This window comes from Cetorhinus maximus, chromosome 9 (assembly GCF_964194155.1).
Source record: "Cetorhinus maximus chromosome 9, sCetMax3.hap1.1, whole genome shotgun sequence".
NCBI lineage: Eukaryota > Metazoa > Chordata > Chondrichthyes > Lamniformes > Cetorhinidae > Cetorhinus > Cetorhinus maximus.
In genome coordinates this window covers 66,491,921-66,509,257 of record NC_135887.1, presented here as the reverse complement: position 1 = coordinate 66,509,257, position 17,337 = coordinate 66,491,921, and the positions used below count along the sequence as shown (strand labels likewise).

General features: G+C 43.8%; 1 protein-coding gene across 1 annotated transcript in view; it reads right to left on the bottom strand.

The window, feature by feature from the left end:
- chid1 (chitinase domain containing 1) overlaps nucleotides 1-15,650 on the bottom strand; it is a 116,109-nt gene extending 100,459 nt beyond the window's left edge. The window contains 5 exon segments of the mRNA XM_078549597.1: nucleotides 4,907-5,013; nucleotides 6,911-6,955; nucleotides 10,866-10,998; nucleotides 13,346-13,510; nucleotides 15,579-15,650. Coding sequence (XP_078405723.1) covers nucleotides 4,907-5,013; nucleotides 6,911-6,955; nucleotides 10,866-10,998; nucleotides 13,346-13,510; nucleotides 15,579-15,650 — 522 coding nt within the window.
- Between the last annotated feature and the right edge of the window lie 1,687 nt (nucleotides 15,651-17,337).

Below are 17,337 nucleotides of genomic sequence, written 5' to 3'. Positions count from 1 at the left end.
AAGCAGAATACGTTTCAGTGAGTGGGCATTTTTTTTTATTCATTCATGGGAAGTGGGTGGGTCACTGGCTAGGCCAGCATTTATTGCCCATCCCTAATTGCCCTTCAGAAGGTGGTGGTGAGCTACAGTCTGTATGATGCTAGATATGGAGTTGCAGGTTTTGATCCAGTGGCGATGAAGGAAAGGAAATATAGTTCCAAGTCAGGATGGTGTGTGACTTGGAGGGGAACTTGTAGGTGGCGGTGTTCCCATGTGTTTGTTGCGCAGCTTCTTCCAGGTAGTAGAGGTCGCAGGTTTGGAAGGTGCTGTCAAAGGAGCCATGGTGAGTTGCTGCAGTGCATCTTGTAGATGATACATACTGCTGCCACGGTGTGTTGATAGTGGAGGAAGTGAACGTTTAAGGTGGTGACATGTTTGACCACACCAACCTCCTCTAATGCCTCGCCACTGTCGTCCAACTGGGTGGAACTGCTCTCAGCTGGTTCTATTCTTATCTATTTGCAATGGCTTCCCTTGCTGCTCTCACACTGTGACTTCCAGTGTCCCCCAAGAATCGATTTATTTCTCATTTACATGCTGCTCCTTGGTGACATCATCTGAAGGCACAGTACTAGTTTTCACATGTACACTGACAATCAAGCGTTCACGGCCTTGGTGTCACATTTGTTCCTGACATGAGCTTCTGACCTCATATTCCTGTTAGCACTAAGACCGCCTATTTCCACCCATAACATCACCTGAATTCACCTGTCTCAGCTCACCTGCTGCTGAAATTCCTGTTACCTGTAGACTTGACTATTCCAACATTCCAACTTCCACATTCTACCCTCCCTAAACTTGATGTCATCCAAAACTTTGCTGCCTGTGCCTTAACTTACAGCCAATTCCCCATCACCCCTGTGCACGAGTTCCCTGGGTGATTATAACGTTATAGAGGTTAAAATGAGGTAGAAAAAAAAAGAGCCTTATGACAATTGCAAGATTCGTAATATGGTAGAGAACCAAGCTGAATATAGAAAGTACGAAGACCTAAAAGGGATGAGAGATGAAGAGAGTATGGGAAGAGATCAGTGGTTAACAAAAGAGAACACGATACCCTTTTATAAACAGATGAATAGTAAAAAGGTAGTCATTGGAAGGGTGGGACCAATTAGGCCTTTTAATTTCCAAAGTATTCAATTTGTGCTGGGAGATGGGGATTAATCCCTCAGTAATGGCATCAGTTAGTCAGACCCACAGTAAATGGCTGTATTAGTGGCATGGAGCCTTGCCCACCAGTCACATGTGGGAAAGCCCAAACTGCTGATTTTGAAATCCATTAATGTGCAAATCTGGCCAGCTGGAGGGCAAGGCAGTATCTTCACACAAAACTGGCCCTTATTTTTCACAAGTAGTGAAAGAGGGCAGCAGAAGGAGCATTTTGTTCATAATGCCTGCATTGGCTACCCAAAAATTGCTTGCTGGAAGGGATTCATTGAACAGTAACTGCTCTTGGCAGGGGTCTGCGTGAACTTGGCTCCAGATATACGGAGCAATCTCAGGCCCTGTCCTTATCACAGCTCAGAGTTAGGACCCAGGCTCTGATTGGCTGTAGCAAAGTACATTTGTTTGAAATAAAGAAGTGAAAAGACTGCACAAGTTTAATCCCCTTCCCAGATCTACAACAATCAAAAGGGCCAGAGAAAAACCATCACATCACATCCCCAGAGGTTCCAGATACCTCAATGTGCTCTCCCAGCTCCTGCTTCAATCACTACCTAGCTCTGTTACAACATCAGACCATGACTATCATTTCCGAGACCCCAACTCTTTTAAACCTTTCCTGGTTGGTCCAGTTTAAGATTAGTGCCTACCTGCTGGGTAGGGATGGGATTAGAATAGATAGGTGCTCGATGGCCAGCATGAACACGATAAGCCAAATGGCCTGTTTCTGTGCTGTATTACTCTGACTCTATGCTACTCACCTGGCCAGCCGCACCCTGCCCTGACATTCCTCAGTCCAGCCATGACCTGCCCAACCCTTCCCAGCTCAGCTCTTACCAGTCTTGACATCAGCATTCCAATTGTTGTTGAAAGTCTTACATATAGGATAGCCCACTGAGGTATTGATTCCTGTGGCCTGTCCCATATGCACTCCAAGAGAAGCATACAATTAACACCACTCGGGTACCCTGAAATGGCTTGAAACCACTCTTACCTCAGATAATTGACTAAGAGGGATCATATGGTCCTGCTGGCTTTTCCAAGGTAAATGACAGACACAAGGGGAGGGAGGATCCCACTGGTTTTCCTGAATCAATTGACTAACGGGGAGTGATTGTCATACTCAGTACAAGCGTAAGGGTATTGTATTTTACGGTCTGTAAGATACTTTGTGAAAGTGGCCACAAAACCTGTTAAGATGGCTGCAACTTAACAAATGACAATGGATATTAACTGTGCACAGTAGCCGATTTTGTGGCCAATATTTGGTTAAACATGGGCCTGGGTAAGGTTGCTTTGCAGCCACATGTGAAGTTTAAACATCTTGTTGTGGAAGGATGAAACAGCATTTGAGGAATATGAGTTCTGGACTAACAGAGTGCCATTTTGAATAAAGGAGAATATTCAAGCTCAAGTCGGGGTAGAGAAGTGTAAACGACCATTGTCAACTGCTATTGTATCGTGGTGGTCTGGAACCCAGAAGTGTTAACCCTGCAGTCATGTGACTGAAACTGAATTTCAGGGGCTGAAGTTTAAAATATCCTGAACAAAGAAAATCCAGCAGAGAAACATCAGAAACAGCTGAACCATCATATCTGAAAGTCTACAGTATACAGCCAAAGTACTGTACGTTGTCCATCTTCCAAGTCTACCTGAGAACCAATCTCCTGGCTATCCATTTACAAAAGGCTTTACAGCTTCATGAGAATCCTTTGTTTCTAAAAGACCTTCACTGACTAAAGTATCAACTTAACTAAGATGATACCAGGCCTGCACTGACAAAGACTGAATCCATTTTTATAATTACGGCTTTAACTTCATCTATATCTAATCGCTGCACGTGCGATAGTGAGAATGAGATGAGTGATTGAGACATTGCATTTTAAACATCCATATCAAGTGTGTGATAATAAATAACCTTCTTTATTTTTAAAGTCACCAAAAAAAGCCTGCTGCTGGAATTTATTTTCAGTGAGGAAAAATCACAGAGGACAGAAATACACACACCTTCCGTACAAACCTGGAAAGCACCGCAAATTCTGTCTATAACAGGAGGGAGGATCCCACTAGTTTACCCAGAGAACTCATTAAGGTGAGGGGAGGGTGGGTCCCACTGGCTTTCCCAGGTAATTGACTAATGGGAGGGGAGGGAACTTGCTGGTTTTCCCCAAGATAATTCCCCAATGAAGATTGCGGGAGGGCATGCCAGGAGCAGCACCAGGTATACCTAAAAATGAGGTGTCAACCTGCTGAAGCTACAACAACCTGCATGCCAAACAGCATAAGCAGCAAGTGATAGACAGACTAAGAGATCCCACAACCAGATCAGATCTAAGCTCTGCAGCTCTGCCACATCCAGTCATGAATGTTGGTGAACAATTAAACAACTTCCTGGAGGAGGAGGCTCCACAAATATCCCCATCCTCAATGATGGAGGAGCCCAGCACAGCAATGCAAAAGATAAGGCTGAAGCATTCGCAACAATCTTCAGCCAGAAGTGCCGAGTGGATGATGCATCTCGGCCTCCTCCCGAGGTCCTCGGCATCACAGATGCCAGTCTTCAGCCAATTCGATTCATTTCACATGATCTCAAGAAACGGCTGAAGATTTGTGCTCCAGAGCTTGCCTCACCCCGGCCAAGCTGTTCCAGTACAGCTACAACATTGGCATCTACCCAGCTATGTGAAAAATTGTGAAAAATCATCTGACTTCCACTGCATCACTGCAGGAGTTCCACAGGGTAGAGTCCTAGGCCCAACCATCTTTACCTGTTTCATCAATGACCTTTCTTCCATCATAAGGTAGAAGTGGGGATGTTCTCTGATTATTGTGACCATATGCAGCAAGACCTGGACAATATTCAGGCTTGGGCTGATAAGTAGCAAGCAACATTCACACCACAGAGGTGCCAGGCAATGACCATCTCCAACAAGAGAGAATCTAACCATCTCCCCATGGCATTCAATGGTATTACCATCGCTGAATCCCCCACTATCAACATCCTTGGGGTTACCATTTGACCAGAAGCTGAACTGGACCAGCTACATAAATAGTCTAGCTACAAGAGCAGATCAGGGGCTGGGAATTCTGAGGAGTGTAACTCACCTCCTGACTCCCCAAAGCCTGGTCCACCATCTACTAGGCACAAGTCAGAAGTGTGATGGAATACTCTCCACTTGCCTGGATGAGTGCAACTCCCACAACACAAGAATTTTGACACTGTCCAGGACAAAGCAGCCTGCTTGACTGACACCCCATTCACCACCTTAAACATTCACTCCTTCCACCACCGACGCACAGTAGCAGCAGTGTATACCATCTACAAGATGCATTGCAGGAATTCACCAAGGCTCCTTAGACAGCACCTTCCAAACCTATGACCACTACATCTAGAAGGACAAAGGCAGCAGGCACATGGGAACACCACCACCTGCAAGTTCCCCTCCAAGCCACTCACCATCCTGACTTGGAAATATATCGCTGTTCCTTCACTGTCAGTGGGTCAAAATCCTGGAACTCCCTCCCTAACAGCACTGTGGATGTACCTACACCATATGGACTGCAGCGGTTTAAGGTGGCAGCTCACCACCACCTTCTCAAGGGCAATTAGAGATGGGCAATAAATGCTGGCTTGGCACATGAATGGATTTTTAAAAATTGCCTAACGGAAGAGGAGCATAGGCCCTGAAGGGGAACGACTGACCTTCGCCGTCTGCACCAATGCTTCCGTCAGCTCTTCAATCTCATCCTCACTATTAAAAAGACTTTCATAGTCACGGTAAGTCCAAGAATCGAACAAAATTCTGGGAACTGAGGGAAAATAGAATTGAGAAAAACAAGATCAGCATCGAAAAATGTGAAAGGAATCGCACAGCTGTGTACAATTCAGTACTCCAAGAAGAATATCCAATTATTGGATCCATTGTAGATAAGGTCAACCAAATTAATATTGGGCTCATCAGCTACTAAGGGAGACTTTAGACTGTTAGCATTGGAGGAGAGACTGGGGAGAAATACTATTTAAGATCCTTAGGGAAATAGATAAACTGAACCCCGATAATGTGTTTCAGCTTACCATAATCCACAGTATCAGAGATATGGGCTCAAGCTTGGAATATGGAAAATGCATAGACAGCACTTTACGTAGAGGGCAATGAATGTATGAAACAGATTTTCAGAGAATTGGGCTGATATTTCAGCGGATAGGCAATGGAGAGATGTTCACGTTGGGATAGGTTGGATGGACTGTAGAGATATTTTCCAGTTCTCACCTCCGCAAGAGCCAAAAATAACTTTATACGGAAGGATGGAGACAGCAGATTTAGTCAGAGTGGTGAAATTTGATGGAGTCTGGGAGAATTAGTAGGAAAAGAGATAATGTACTTTCAGTCTGAAGCTTTGCATTTCCCACTCTCAATATCTATTGAAAGGTCTGGGTCGAAAACAGTCCAACTGAGGAACCTGTTTCCGAAAAAAAGAAATCCCCTCAAAACAACACATGTGGCAAACACATTAGAACATTGGGAAAACACAAGTTGTTCAGTCATTATGGCACAGGACGACCATCGAGTCCATAATATCTCGCTGTAGAACAATCTGCTCAGTTCCATTCCCCCACTCTATCCCCATAGTCCTCAAGTGTCCATCCAGCAGGTGCATGGGAACACCTCCAAGCCACTCACCATACTGACTCAAATATATCACCATTCCTTCACTGTCAAAATCCTGGAACTCCCTCCCTAACAGCACTGTGGGTATGCCTACACTACATGGACTGCAGCAGTTCAAGAAGGCAGCTCACCACCACCTTCTTAAGGGCAATTAGGGATGGGCAATAAATGATGGCCTAATCAGCAACAGCCACGTCCCATGAAAGAATACTAAAAAAAACTCCCATTTCCTTTTGAAACCATTAATTGTCTCTGCTTCCACTGCCCTTGTAAACTGCGAGTTCCAGGCCATTATCATTCACTTGTTAAAGTTGTTCCTCACATTTCCCTGCATCTCTTGCTCAAAACCTTAAATCTGTGTCCCCTAGTCCTTGTACCAATAGCTAATGGGAAGAGTTTTTCTTTGTCTACCTTATCTAAATAATCTTGTACACCTCTATCAAATACCCCCTCAATCTCCTTTGCTCCTAGGAGAACAACTTAAGTTTCATCAACTTAACCTTGTAGCTAAAAAACCTCTCATCCCGGGAACCATTCTAGTAAATCCCCTCTGCGCACTCTCAAGGACCCTCACATCCTTGCTAAAGTGTGGTGACCAGAATTGGACACAATATAGTTGCAGCCTAAACAAGCTTTATAAAGGTTCACCATTCTTCCCTGCGTTGTGTTCAATACTTGCACCTAGTAGGCATACAATTTTGTACTAGATACCAATTATCCTTTCCTTTAAACGCTTTCTGAGCTCACATCAAGGCCCCAGTAAGTGGTACCAAAACCAGTTACTCCATTACTCCTCTACAGGCCCAGTCAGTGTCCCGTGTACAGAATCACCCAGACCCAACAACTGCATTAATAGAACAAGAGTGTATTTGGAGGGAGTGTGAGTGCAATGTGCTATATTATCCATCTGGAGTTCAAATGAAATGCAGGCACACTTTGAGGCACCAAAGATTATCACATTAGTGCAAGCGTAGTGATGTCAGGACAGAAAGTTATTTAATGGGGGCGAGGAAACAAACAAAAACTACATTACTCACCAAAATTGACTGCTTTGGATCCTGCCTTCACATTCTTCATCCAGCCTGTTCATCAATAACATGGGTAGGGTTAGTTGTGTGCAGGATGTGTCAAAAAATCAGCATTTAGAGCATTATGATTTCTCTTTAAAACAAGCCTCCTCCTTCAGGAAGCAAGTCAAAGATATAAGTATTAACAAGGAATGATTTATGATGAATCATTTTCAGCTTGTGGCTTTTGAACTAAGACAACCTGATGTATAAAGAATGTAGGGGATGTAACAAAGACACTAGCATGGCAGCTTGGCCAGGACAAACAGTTCAATATCGCTGGCTCATAAAAGAAGCAGGCTTCTACCTTGGATCAGATCATTGCTACATGAGAGTTTGGCTGATTCATACATCATCCAGGCCTTTTGCATGCACCCAAGTTAAGTTAATCTTTCTCTGAATACCATCACTGGCCTGTCAACAGCTCCACAAATAAACTCTTACCTAAAACAATGGACAAAATGAGACCACACAATTCAGATCACCTGTTGTTAGAGACAATAACCCTCCCAGTGCATAGCAAGAGGACCGACTTCCTCAGGCTGGTGCCCCTCTCCACCTGACCGAACATGCTGCACCCTCGGTCTCCAGCAATTCCTCTCTTCTACCACGTTCCTGGGACACTGGAGCCTGTTCCACTTTGCCAGTTGTTCATACTTCCCTATCAACCTGTCTGTACTCTAATTATTCATGTTCTGGGTCTCAGGTACATCTGCTATTTCTATGATTTCTCCCATTATGCCTCCAATTGTCTCATCATAACATTACTTCAGCCATTTAATCATCTTCTGTTTTCCAACTAAGCACTTGACAGCTTCTTCTATTTCTTTTCCTGTCTGTCAGTGGGGGACTGTGCTTCTGCTGGCTGCCTGGCTCTCCGCTGGTGGTACCTTCCCCTCATTTCTGTTCATCAGTAATATTGTCCAGTCCTGAGAAAAGATCCACATCCAAAACCCTAAGTTGTCTCTTCTTTCCACAGATGCTGCATGACTTGCTGAGTGATTCCACAATTTCCTGTTTGTTTCAGGTCTCAAGGTTACAGGGTGTTTGTTAGTTGTACTCACTAGTTTGGTCAGTTCCTCTGCATTGCCCACGGTTCAAAAGATCAGGCTAAAACTGTTCTCCCATTGGACGCTTTAAGAATCCATCCAAGCAGCCCCAGCTCAAGGATGGTCAAAGTACACAATTAAGAGTTGTAAAGCAGCAGGGTAGATGCAGGAATGTTATTGAGACAAGAATGTAAATCTAAAAAACCACATACAGCATTTGGAATTGGTTGATTATTAATAATGTAAATGGGCATTCAATTTCTTTTTGCTCTCCCTTGGCTTCTCGTTTCTGACAATGCCACAGAAAAATCTTGGACTGCAAAATTTCGCTTCCAAGGCTAATCATGACATTACCATGAGGGCTAGTGAAACACAGCTTCAGTCCATCTCCTCCTCAGCCCCTCCACATTGTGAGAGCCAAGAAGAGAGAGAGTGCTGGTGATAGTGGTGAGTCAAAAAAAAACACAACAGCCTCAGGGACGTAGTAAAAACAAGAGATTTCAATCAGGACAGAACCTACTTATGCTTCAAAAAAGAATATACATTCTTTAATGCCTGTGTACAAGGTATATTTTGCAGACAGTGTGAAGGATGCCAGCCCTGAAGCATTCCTGTAACAGTAACACAGAGCTACCATCTAGTGGCTTAAATACAACATTACAACAAAGACATAAAAGCCTCTCTCTCTACAGCAGTGGAACAGAGTTTCTTCAAAGAAGATTATAATGTTAAATTAAATTAACCCCATGATCTTTCCTGGGCTGATACACAACTGGAATCCTACAAAACAGCCAGGAAATTTGCACCCAGTTAATCCTGATAAAATCAGCCTGGGATTTGGTTTTACCACAGGGAGAAGTGTTAATGTCAAGAAACTATAAATGCAGCTCACTGTCTGATAGAAAGAAGGAATGATCTGACCTTTCAAACCAGGGTTCACTTCAATCATTTCACAAAGATACCTCAGTATACACACTGGGCCCTACAAACTACACATACCAGGTGAGTGACTAAATGGGTCAGGCATTTCAGCTTGAAAGTTTGGGTTTGAATCCAGTGTAGACAGTAACTTCTTTCTAAGTAGTTATGCTAAACGTGTCAACTGTGGGTCAGTGGGTAGCATTCTTGCCTCTGGGTCAGAAGGTTGTCAGTTCAAATCCTCTTCCAGGACTTGAGCACAAAAATCAAGGCTGACACTCCAGTACTGAGGGAGTGCTACAATGTCGGAGGTGCTGTCCTTCAGATGAGATGACAAACCCGCTCAGGTGGATGCAAAAGATGCCATGGCACTATTTCAAAGAACAGCAGGGAAGTTACCCCTGATGTTGTGACCAATATTTATCCCTCAATCAACATCACAAAAAAAAACATTATCTAGTCATTATCACAATACTGTTTGGAGGGCTTTGTGGAGTGCATACTGTTGTCATGCATCCTACATTACAGTAATGACTACATTTCAGGAGTACTTCATTAACCAGAAAGTGCTTGGGACTTTGGTTTTGAAAGGTGCTATTTAAATTCAAGTCCTTCCTTTTTTTGAAATACTGTTCACTGGACTCAAAACCTGGGATATGCCAATGTTAGTTTGTGAAATCTGAGCTTTAAGATCACACCCCTGATTTCCCCATCATGCCTTTGCCACCATGCCCCATTGCTGAAGATCAATTATACAGACTGTGGTCTAGGTTTCTAATCCTATTGGCATTGAAGTGTTTAACCCATCTTGTACAGAATGCGGGCCTGGTACCTCAAATATAGGCCTAAATTTTCACTCCCTGGTTGGGACCGCAGAGTCCTGACATTTCCGCAAAACCCGACCCGGGAGAAAGTGCCCCGGAATTTGGGATTTTCATTCCAAGCTGGCAGGGTTTTCTGGGAATCAGGCCAGGCAACCCCGGAACAAGAGTGAAGGCTGTCAGGAGCGGAGACAGGTTGGGCGGAAGCACTGCCTCAGTGCACCAGCACTTTGTCAAAGATTTTCTTTGCCCTATTCATGTCATCTACCCATCCCCATGGTTTCTCATACCCTCCTCACCCACCTATGCCCCTCTACCCATGTCCATGACCCTTTATAGCACCTATGCCAACTTAGTGCCAGCCCATGCCACCCCACCCATCACCCTTTGTCTTTACATCTTAATCAACTTATGAAATGACAGGTACCCCACTGAGATAATGGAAGGCTGTGAAATCAATCAATCATTCAGCACAAATCCAGTAATGATAACCCTCATCATTATGTCAAAGTGTAATAGTTTGAATAAACCGTGGAGTGTTTAAAAAAGATTTAAAGGGCAGGGATTTTAAATGCCTTGACAGCTTGACAATTGCTTTTGACAGTTCCTCTTGACAGTTCCAATGAATTTATTTACTTTTTACACACATTCATGTCATTTAACAATCCCAAAGGGCAGCTTTCCTCTCCCAAAGGTGGCCTAGGACCGTATCTGGATGGGTACACTTCCTCTCCAAAAGGGCATCCTTTCTCACCAAAGGACTCTGCGAAGTTTAGACCAGCTCCTATCAGGTCTAATTCCCACTCCTGGCTAACGAAAATCAGGCATGACTGGAGGCAGCTGCTATTTTATATGGGCAGGCACAACTCGTGACCCGGGTATATTCCCGCCCCCACGAAAATGGTAGGTGTGGTGTTCGGGGAAATACGGATTTTTGCCTTTTCTGCAATTTTTGCAATGACGGAGATGCTTTCCATTGTTGCAAAAATTCAGACTATAGAATCAGGAAGCAGCTGCTCCCCAACATGATCAGACTGCAGCTTCAGCTGGGAGTGTGATGAAATAGTGGCTGTAAAGTTAAGGGAACAGTGTTTGGTGTATAGTGCATGTTAACACAGCCAGGAACAAAGATAATACCTTGGTCTATATCATGGTGACCAGTGACATGATACAGCTGAGCTCCCTTCCTCTGGATCTGAAGCCAAACTGGAGAAATTAAAGTGAATTTCCCACCAAATATCTTCGTAATTTCATAACCATGGCTGTTCCACTGAAACATCAAAAGGAAATGGAACAGGGCAGTATGAGAAAGCAAAATGTAATACAAGACTGCTGAATGACAGCTTAAAGAGTAAGCTTTTTATTATCTATAGTGGACCAGCAGCAAGACGACCATCCGCTTGACTACTAACACTTACTAACCTAACCAATTATTAACTCTCCTAAAGCCTTTAATCAGCCTGTAAGATGGCTATGAAGCAAGTAGAGCCAATCATTCCCCATAAGGAAACTCAACAAACTCTCGCTCCAATAAAATGCTGCAATATAGGTATAAACCAAAATTCAGTTTGCAAATGACAAAAGTAGAATGCTCCTTCTCAAATTTCTCTGGTCTCTCCAAATTACCGAACATTTTCATCCCATGTACCACTCCAGGAAATCTCTTGTGCACCATCTCCATAGCTTTGATATCCTTCAGAAAGTGTGATGCACAGAACTGGCCACAATACTCCAGCTGGGTTCTAACTAGCATTTGATAAAGGTTCAGGTAACATCCTTGCTTTTGTACTCTCTGCCTCTATTTATAAAGCCAATGGTCCCATATGCCCTTCTCAACTTGTCCTGCCATCTCCAGAGATTCATGTACTTATACCATCGAGTCTCAATGTTCCAGAACTCACTTAACATTCTTAACATTAATAGTTCATATTGCCTCTCCTTATTCTACCTACCAAAATGTATTGCTTCACACTTCTCTGCATTAAATTTCACCTCTCGTGTGTCTACCCATTTCACTACATTGTCTATGTCCTCTTGCACTCTATAACCATCCTCCTCACTGTTCATTACATTTGTCAGTTTCAGATCACGTGCAAGCTTTTAAATTCGGTGCTACATACCCAAATCCGGGCCATTAATAACTGTTAAAAGGAACAGTGGTCTCAGCACTGAACCCTGGAGAATACCATGGTATAATTCCCTCCGAAGAACAACCGTTCAACTACTCCCTGATTTCTGTCACTTATCCAATATTGTATCCATGCAGCCACCTTCCCTTTAATCCCATGACCTTCAATTTTGTTAACAAGTCTATTATGCGGTACTTTGTCAAACACTGAACTCACTTAGTAGCTCAGTAATGCCCCTGCCTCCAAAAGATCTTCCTCTTGGTTGCTAAACAGGTCCACCGTTCTTTCGATTAACCTTTTACTATTGATATATTTACAACAGACTTTTGGGTTCCCTTTTATATTATTGACTAATCCATTTTTTACAGTCTCTTTGCCCTTCTTATTTTCATTTTTCTGGTCTCTCCTGGTATTATTTGTATGAAGCTTGGTTCTCTACTGGATTACGAACATATTTATCATTATCTTCCTTAAGTGAGAGTGTGCATGACGGATCCACAGGGGACATGGTGTCCAGTTGTGGTCCTGGACTGCCTGGGACACAATATCTCAGGAGACAATTCTAATTCTGGCTAGGGCTCACCTGGGCCACTGCCTCTGGACAAAGAATGTCTGGGGCACCTGCTCCAGCCTGGGCCCACCCAGGGCACCAGTTAAAGCCAGGGTCTGCCTGGGGCTCCAGCTCTGGACAAACTTTGCTTGGGGCACCGGGTCCCACCAGGGCCCGTCCAGAACACAGTATCTGGTCTGAAGCCAAGTGGAGAACATTGTCCGTCAGAGTCAATCTGGGTCACTGGTCAGTGCTAATCTGATATAATCAAAGATTGTTAGTCAATGAACAAACAACTTCATACCGTCACACAGCAACCTTGCATAGCAGTACTAGAAAGCCGAAAATAAAGTAGCCTGTAGCTCTCAACTGGGTAACTATTGTTATAATATACATTTATAACAATTACCTAAGCTCTTCAATTAGATTCCAGTCTGTAATTCACTCCCAGGTATCTGTTATTCTATATATAAACCCCAAACCCTTCGATTAGATTCCAGCCTGTAACTCACTCCTGTCATACTATAAGCCACACAAATCTCTTGATTAGATATCAGTCTGTAATTCACTCCCAGGTATTTGTTACTCTGAACATATATCAGCATATTGGCAGTGTAGAGCATTCTGGATTCTAATCATGCTAGTACACAACAGGGAATCCAAACAGGTTTTAAAATTCCTGGCTTGACCATATGTTTGTTCCCAGTAAGCTCAGGACTGACTAATGATTGTGTGGCACATACGTCACTTATTTTTCCTTTGTGTGTGCAATATCTTCAGTTTGATAGAAAAGCACCACACACACACAAACACAAACACACACACACATTGCATATAAGAGAAATTACACATAAGATGGAAATGAAGGAATCCAGTGGTTTCACAGTATCTGTGATAACACAGAGATTGAAGCTGGCCACCCTATCTTCAGTACTCACGGGTGTGACGTATCCCAGAACATCCCCGCTGAAATGCCGTTCTTTCACTTTGGCAGCACAGTAGCTCTTCTGCTCTTTCACAACATCTTTGGCCTTTGGGTCAGTGACAATGAGGCCTCGGTCCTGAACCAAAAGTTTTGAAGGCCCTGTCTGACAGAACAATGCCTGTATTTAGATATCACACTTTACACCAAAATGTCCCAAACAAATGCAAACAGACATATCTGCAGTGACTGTGTCTGTACAAACACAAGTGGTCAATTTATGTGGCTGAGAGAGGGATGTTCGTCAGGACAATGGACAAATCAGCCATCCGCTTCTTCAAATGGTACCATGGAATCTTTAACATTTACCTAAGCCATCCTGAGCCAACAGGCTGAAGGGTCCTTAACTTTAACAGCTCATCAAAAGTCAGCACCTCCAACAATGTAGCACATCTGCAGTTCTGTCCTGGGGTGTCAGTCAGGGTTAGGTGTTCAGTGGGGTTTGAACCCAAAACCTTCTGATTCTGTGGAGATAGTACTACCAACTGAACCACAGCTAAACATATAATAGAAACAAACAAACCTTCTAAATCATTGACCTTTTCAACCTTTAAATCAATCCCTCACACAGTGTGAAGAGTACAGGGCAGAGCAGGGCAGGGTTGGGGTGGGGGCAAGGGGGGTGGTGGGGGTGTATGTCTCAGAACACTTTTTAAAACAAAGCTGACAGAAGAGGATCGGGTCAGATAGCGCTAAACAAGTCACACGGACATGCAAATGACACATAGGCCTTTTCAATCTTTCTCTGCCTCATCAAAACAAGGTTTTGCAAGAGGATTACTTCCCTTCAAACGGGGATCATACAAACATACAAATGTACGAATTAGGAGCAGGAGTAGGTCACTCGACACCTCGAGCCTGCTCTGCCGTTCAATATGCTCATGGCTGATCTGATTTTAACTTCAACTCCACATTCCCACCTACTCTCAATAACCTTTCACCCCCTTGTTAATCAAGAATCTATCTACCTTGAAAATATGCAGACTCTGTGTCCACCGCCTTATCAGGAAGAGTTCCAAAATCTCACAACCCTCTGACAGAAAAAAATTCTCATCTCTGTCCTAAATGGGTGACCCCTTACTTTTAAACACTGGCCCCAAATACTAGATTCTCCCACAAGAGAAAACACCCTCTCCACATCCACCCTGTCAAGACCCCTCAAGGTCGTAAATGCTTCAATCAAGTCGCCTCTTACTCTTCTAAACTACAGCAAATACAAGCCTAACCTGTCCAACCTTTCCTCATAAGACAACCCGCCCATTCCAGGCATTAGTTTAGTAAACCTTCTATGAACTGCTTCCGATGCATTTACATTCTTCCTTAAATAAGGAGACCAATACTGTACACACTACTCCAGATGTGGTTTCACCAGTGCCCTGTAAAACTGAAGTATAACCTCTCTACTTTTGTATTCAATGATAACATTTTATTAGCTTTCCTAATTACTTGCTGTACCTGCGTACGAATCTTGTGATTCTTGCACTAGGACCGCTAGATCTCCCTGCATCTCAGAGCTCTGCAATCTCTCAACATTTAGGGAATATGCTTCATTCTTATTCTTCCTGCCAAAATAGGCAATTTCATACTTTCCCACATTATACTCCATTTGCCAGGTCTTTGCCTACTCGCTTAGCCTATCTATTTCTTTTTGTAGCCTCCTTGTGTCCTCGTCAGGTCTTACTTTCCTCCCTATCTTTGGGTCTGAGCCCCATTGCTCCATGAATGCAAGTCAGAGATCAGGAATTTCAGGCAGCATTGAAGATACAAGTAGAATAAAAATTCAGCTTCATTTTAAGAAAGACATTATGTGAGATTCACCGTGTCTGTTCTTTAATCTCTTGAACTGACCTGGCCCTTCCTCTATTCTTCAGTCAGAGAGGTGAAGATTGGTCAGTTGATGTTTTTTTCCCCCAATGTCAATCCAATGAAGGCATTGGTTCCATGGTTCAGGGACCCACTCCTAACTTGCATCATTCTCTAGTCTCTCTCCCATCTCCCCTCATACATTAACCATGTGACTCACCGCTCTGTGCCCTCGACACTATCCCCACTAAAGTGCCAAGTATCCAACCTCTGCTCCTGGTCCCCATATCAGCAGATATTTTTAATGGTTCTCTCCTTTAAATCTGGTGTCATTGCCCCTTCCTCAAAAAAACCCAACCCTTGTCTCCATCATCCTTGTAAATTACCGCCCCATCTCCAACCTGCCTTTCCTTGTCAAAGTCCTCGAGCGAGTTGATGCCTACAAAATCCATCCCCATCTTTCCTGGAGCTCCATGTTTGAATCTGTCCAGTCAGGTTCCACCCCAGCCAGAGCACCAAAACAGCCTTTATTAAAGTCATAAATGACATCCTACGTGATTGTGACAATGTTCCCTCCTCATCCTTCCAACCTGTCTGCAGCCTTTAGCATAGCTGACCCCACCATCCTCCTCCAACGCCTCCTCACTGTTGTCGAGCTGGGCGGGACTGTACTGTATTAGATCTTATCGATCTAATCATATCCAGAGAATCTCCCACATCGCTACCTCTGGAAGGATTTATCTTAAGTGATGACACACAAGAGACTGGGTCCCTCGTGGCCCCAGGCTAGGGCTTCAGAGGAGGTTTGGCTGCCAGACATGCAGTGTGCAGGCCTGCTGGGGCATGTGGACACACCCTAGCACTCATAAACCAAACTCCCAGCTACAGGTGAATAGCTCCACTGCCTTGTGCATACTTCAGGAGAGTTAAAGGCTAAGAGTAAACCCCGAGAAAAAATCTGGAGTGGAGCCCAAATCATTTGGAATCAACTGGGGAGGTTGAGGTGGGTCCTCGAGGGGGTTAAGTTTGTTTGATAGCAGAGAGCTGAATGAAGACAACAGCAAAAGTCCAGAGAAAATTTGAGAAATTCATCATATGTCTCCAGCCAAAGTAAAATCATCTGATTTTTTTTTATTCATTCATGTGATGTGGGCTTCGCTGGCTGGGCCAGCATTTATTGCCCATCCCTAGTTGCCCTTGAGAACCTTCTTGATCCGCTGCAGTCCCTGTGGTGTGGGTACACCCACAGTGCTGTTAGGAAGGGAGTTCATATCTACCAATATGAAATTCAAAGCCTGAGGCGGGAATTTGTAGACAATTTCAGAACAAAATTTTGAAAATGAAGCCAGAAAAGGCAAAGTTAAGGGCACAGATGAACAGCTGTTGGATCAGCTCATTTGGGGCTCTGCAAACTCTGAAGTATAAACAGGATGTCACAGGCATAGACACTGCCAAAGCAAACAAAGCCACGAGCAGACAGGTGAAGACGCTGGCTACCCGAATGGCTAGCCTTCAGTCAAACTGAGTGTAAGATAACAGGGTTGATGCTCTGAAATATTGACAAAAGAATGTACACCAGACAGAGAGAAAGGTGTGCAGGAACTGTGGATGACCACATGAAATCACAGACAAAGGAGATTTGCTGCCTGTGAATCAAACTGCAGAGCTTGTGAAAGCCCAATCACTGGGAAAAGATGTGCAGAACAAAGAAAGGAAATGGTAAACGAGATATCAGAGGCAGAGCAACAGGGCAAGTGAAAAGTAAAAAGAACTAAAACATCCATAGCCTGGAGGATGGCAATGAGTTTGAGAACACAACAGTTGTAGGAACCATACAACTGCATGAACTGGCTGGATGTGACAGTTCCCAGAGAAAGGAAATTCACACAAACCAATCAGGTCAGGAACAGGATGAGAAATAAACTCACAACCATAAACCTGAAGCTGAAGCTTGATACTAGAGCACAGAGCAACATCAACCCATTCAGACTAAAGCAGTGGATCGTTCTTGAAAATCTGAAACAAAAGTTACCCAAGGAGAGAAGCTCTGAAACCAGGCAATGTGACGCTAACAGCATAAAGGGAAAACAGATTCAACAGCCAGTAACAACTCAAATCAGAGGGATGCACAAAGAAAAAGATGTT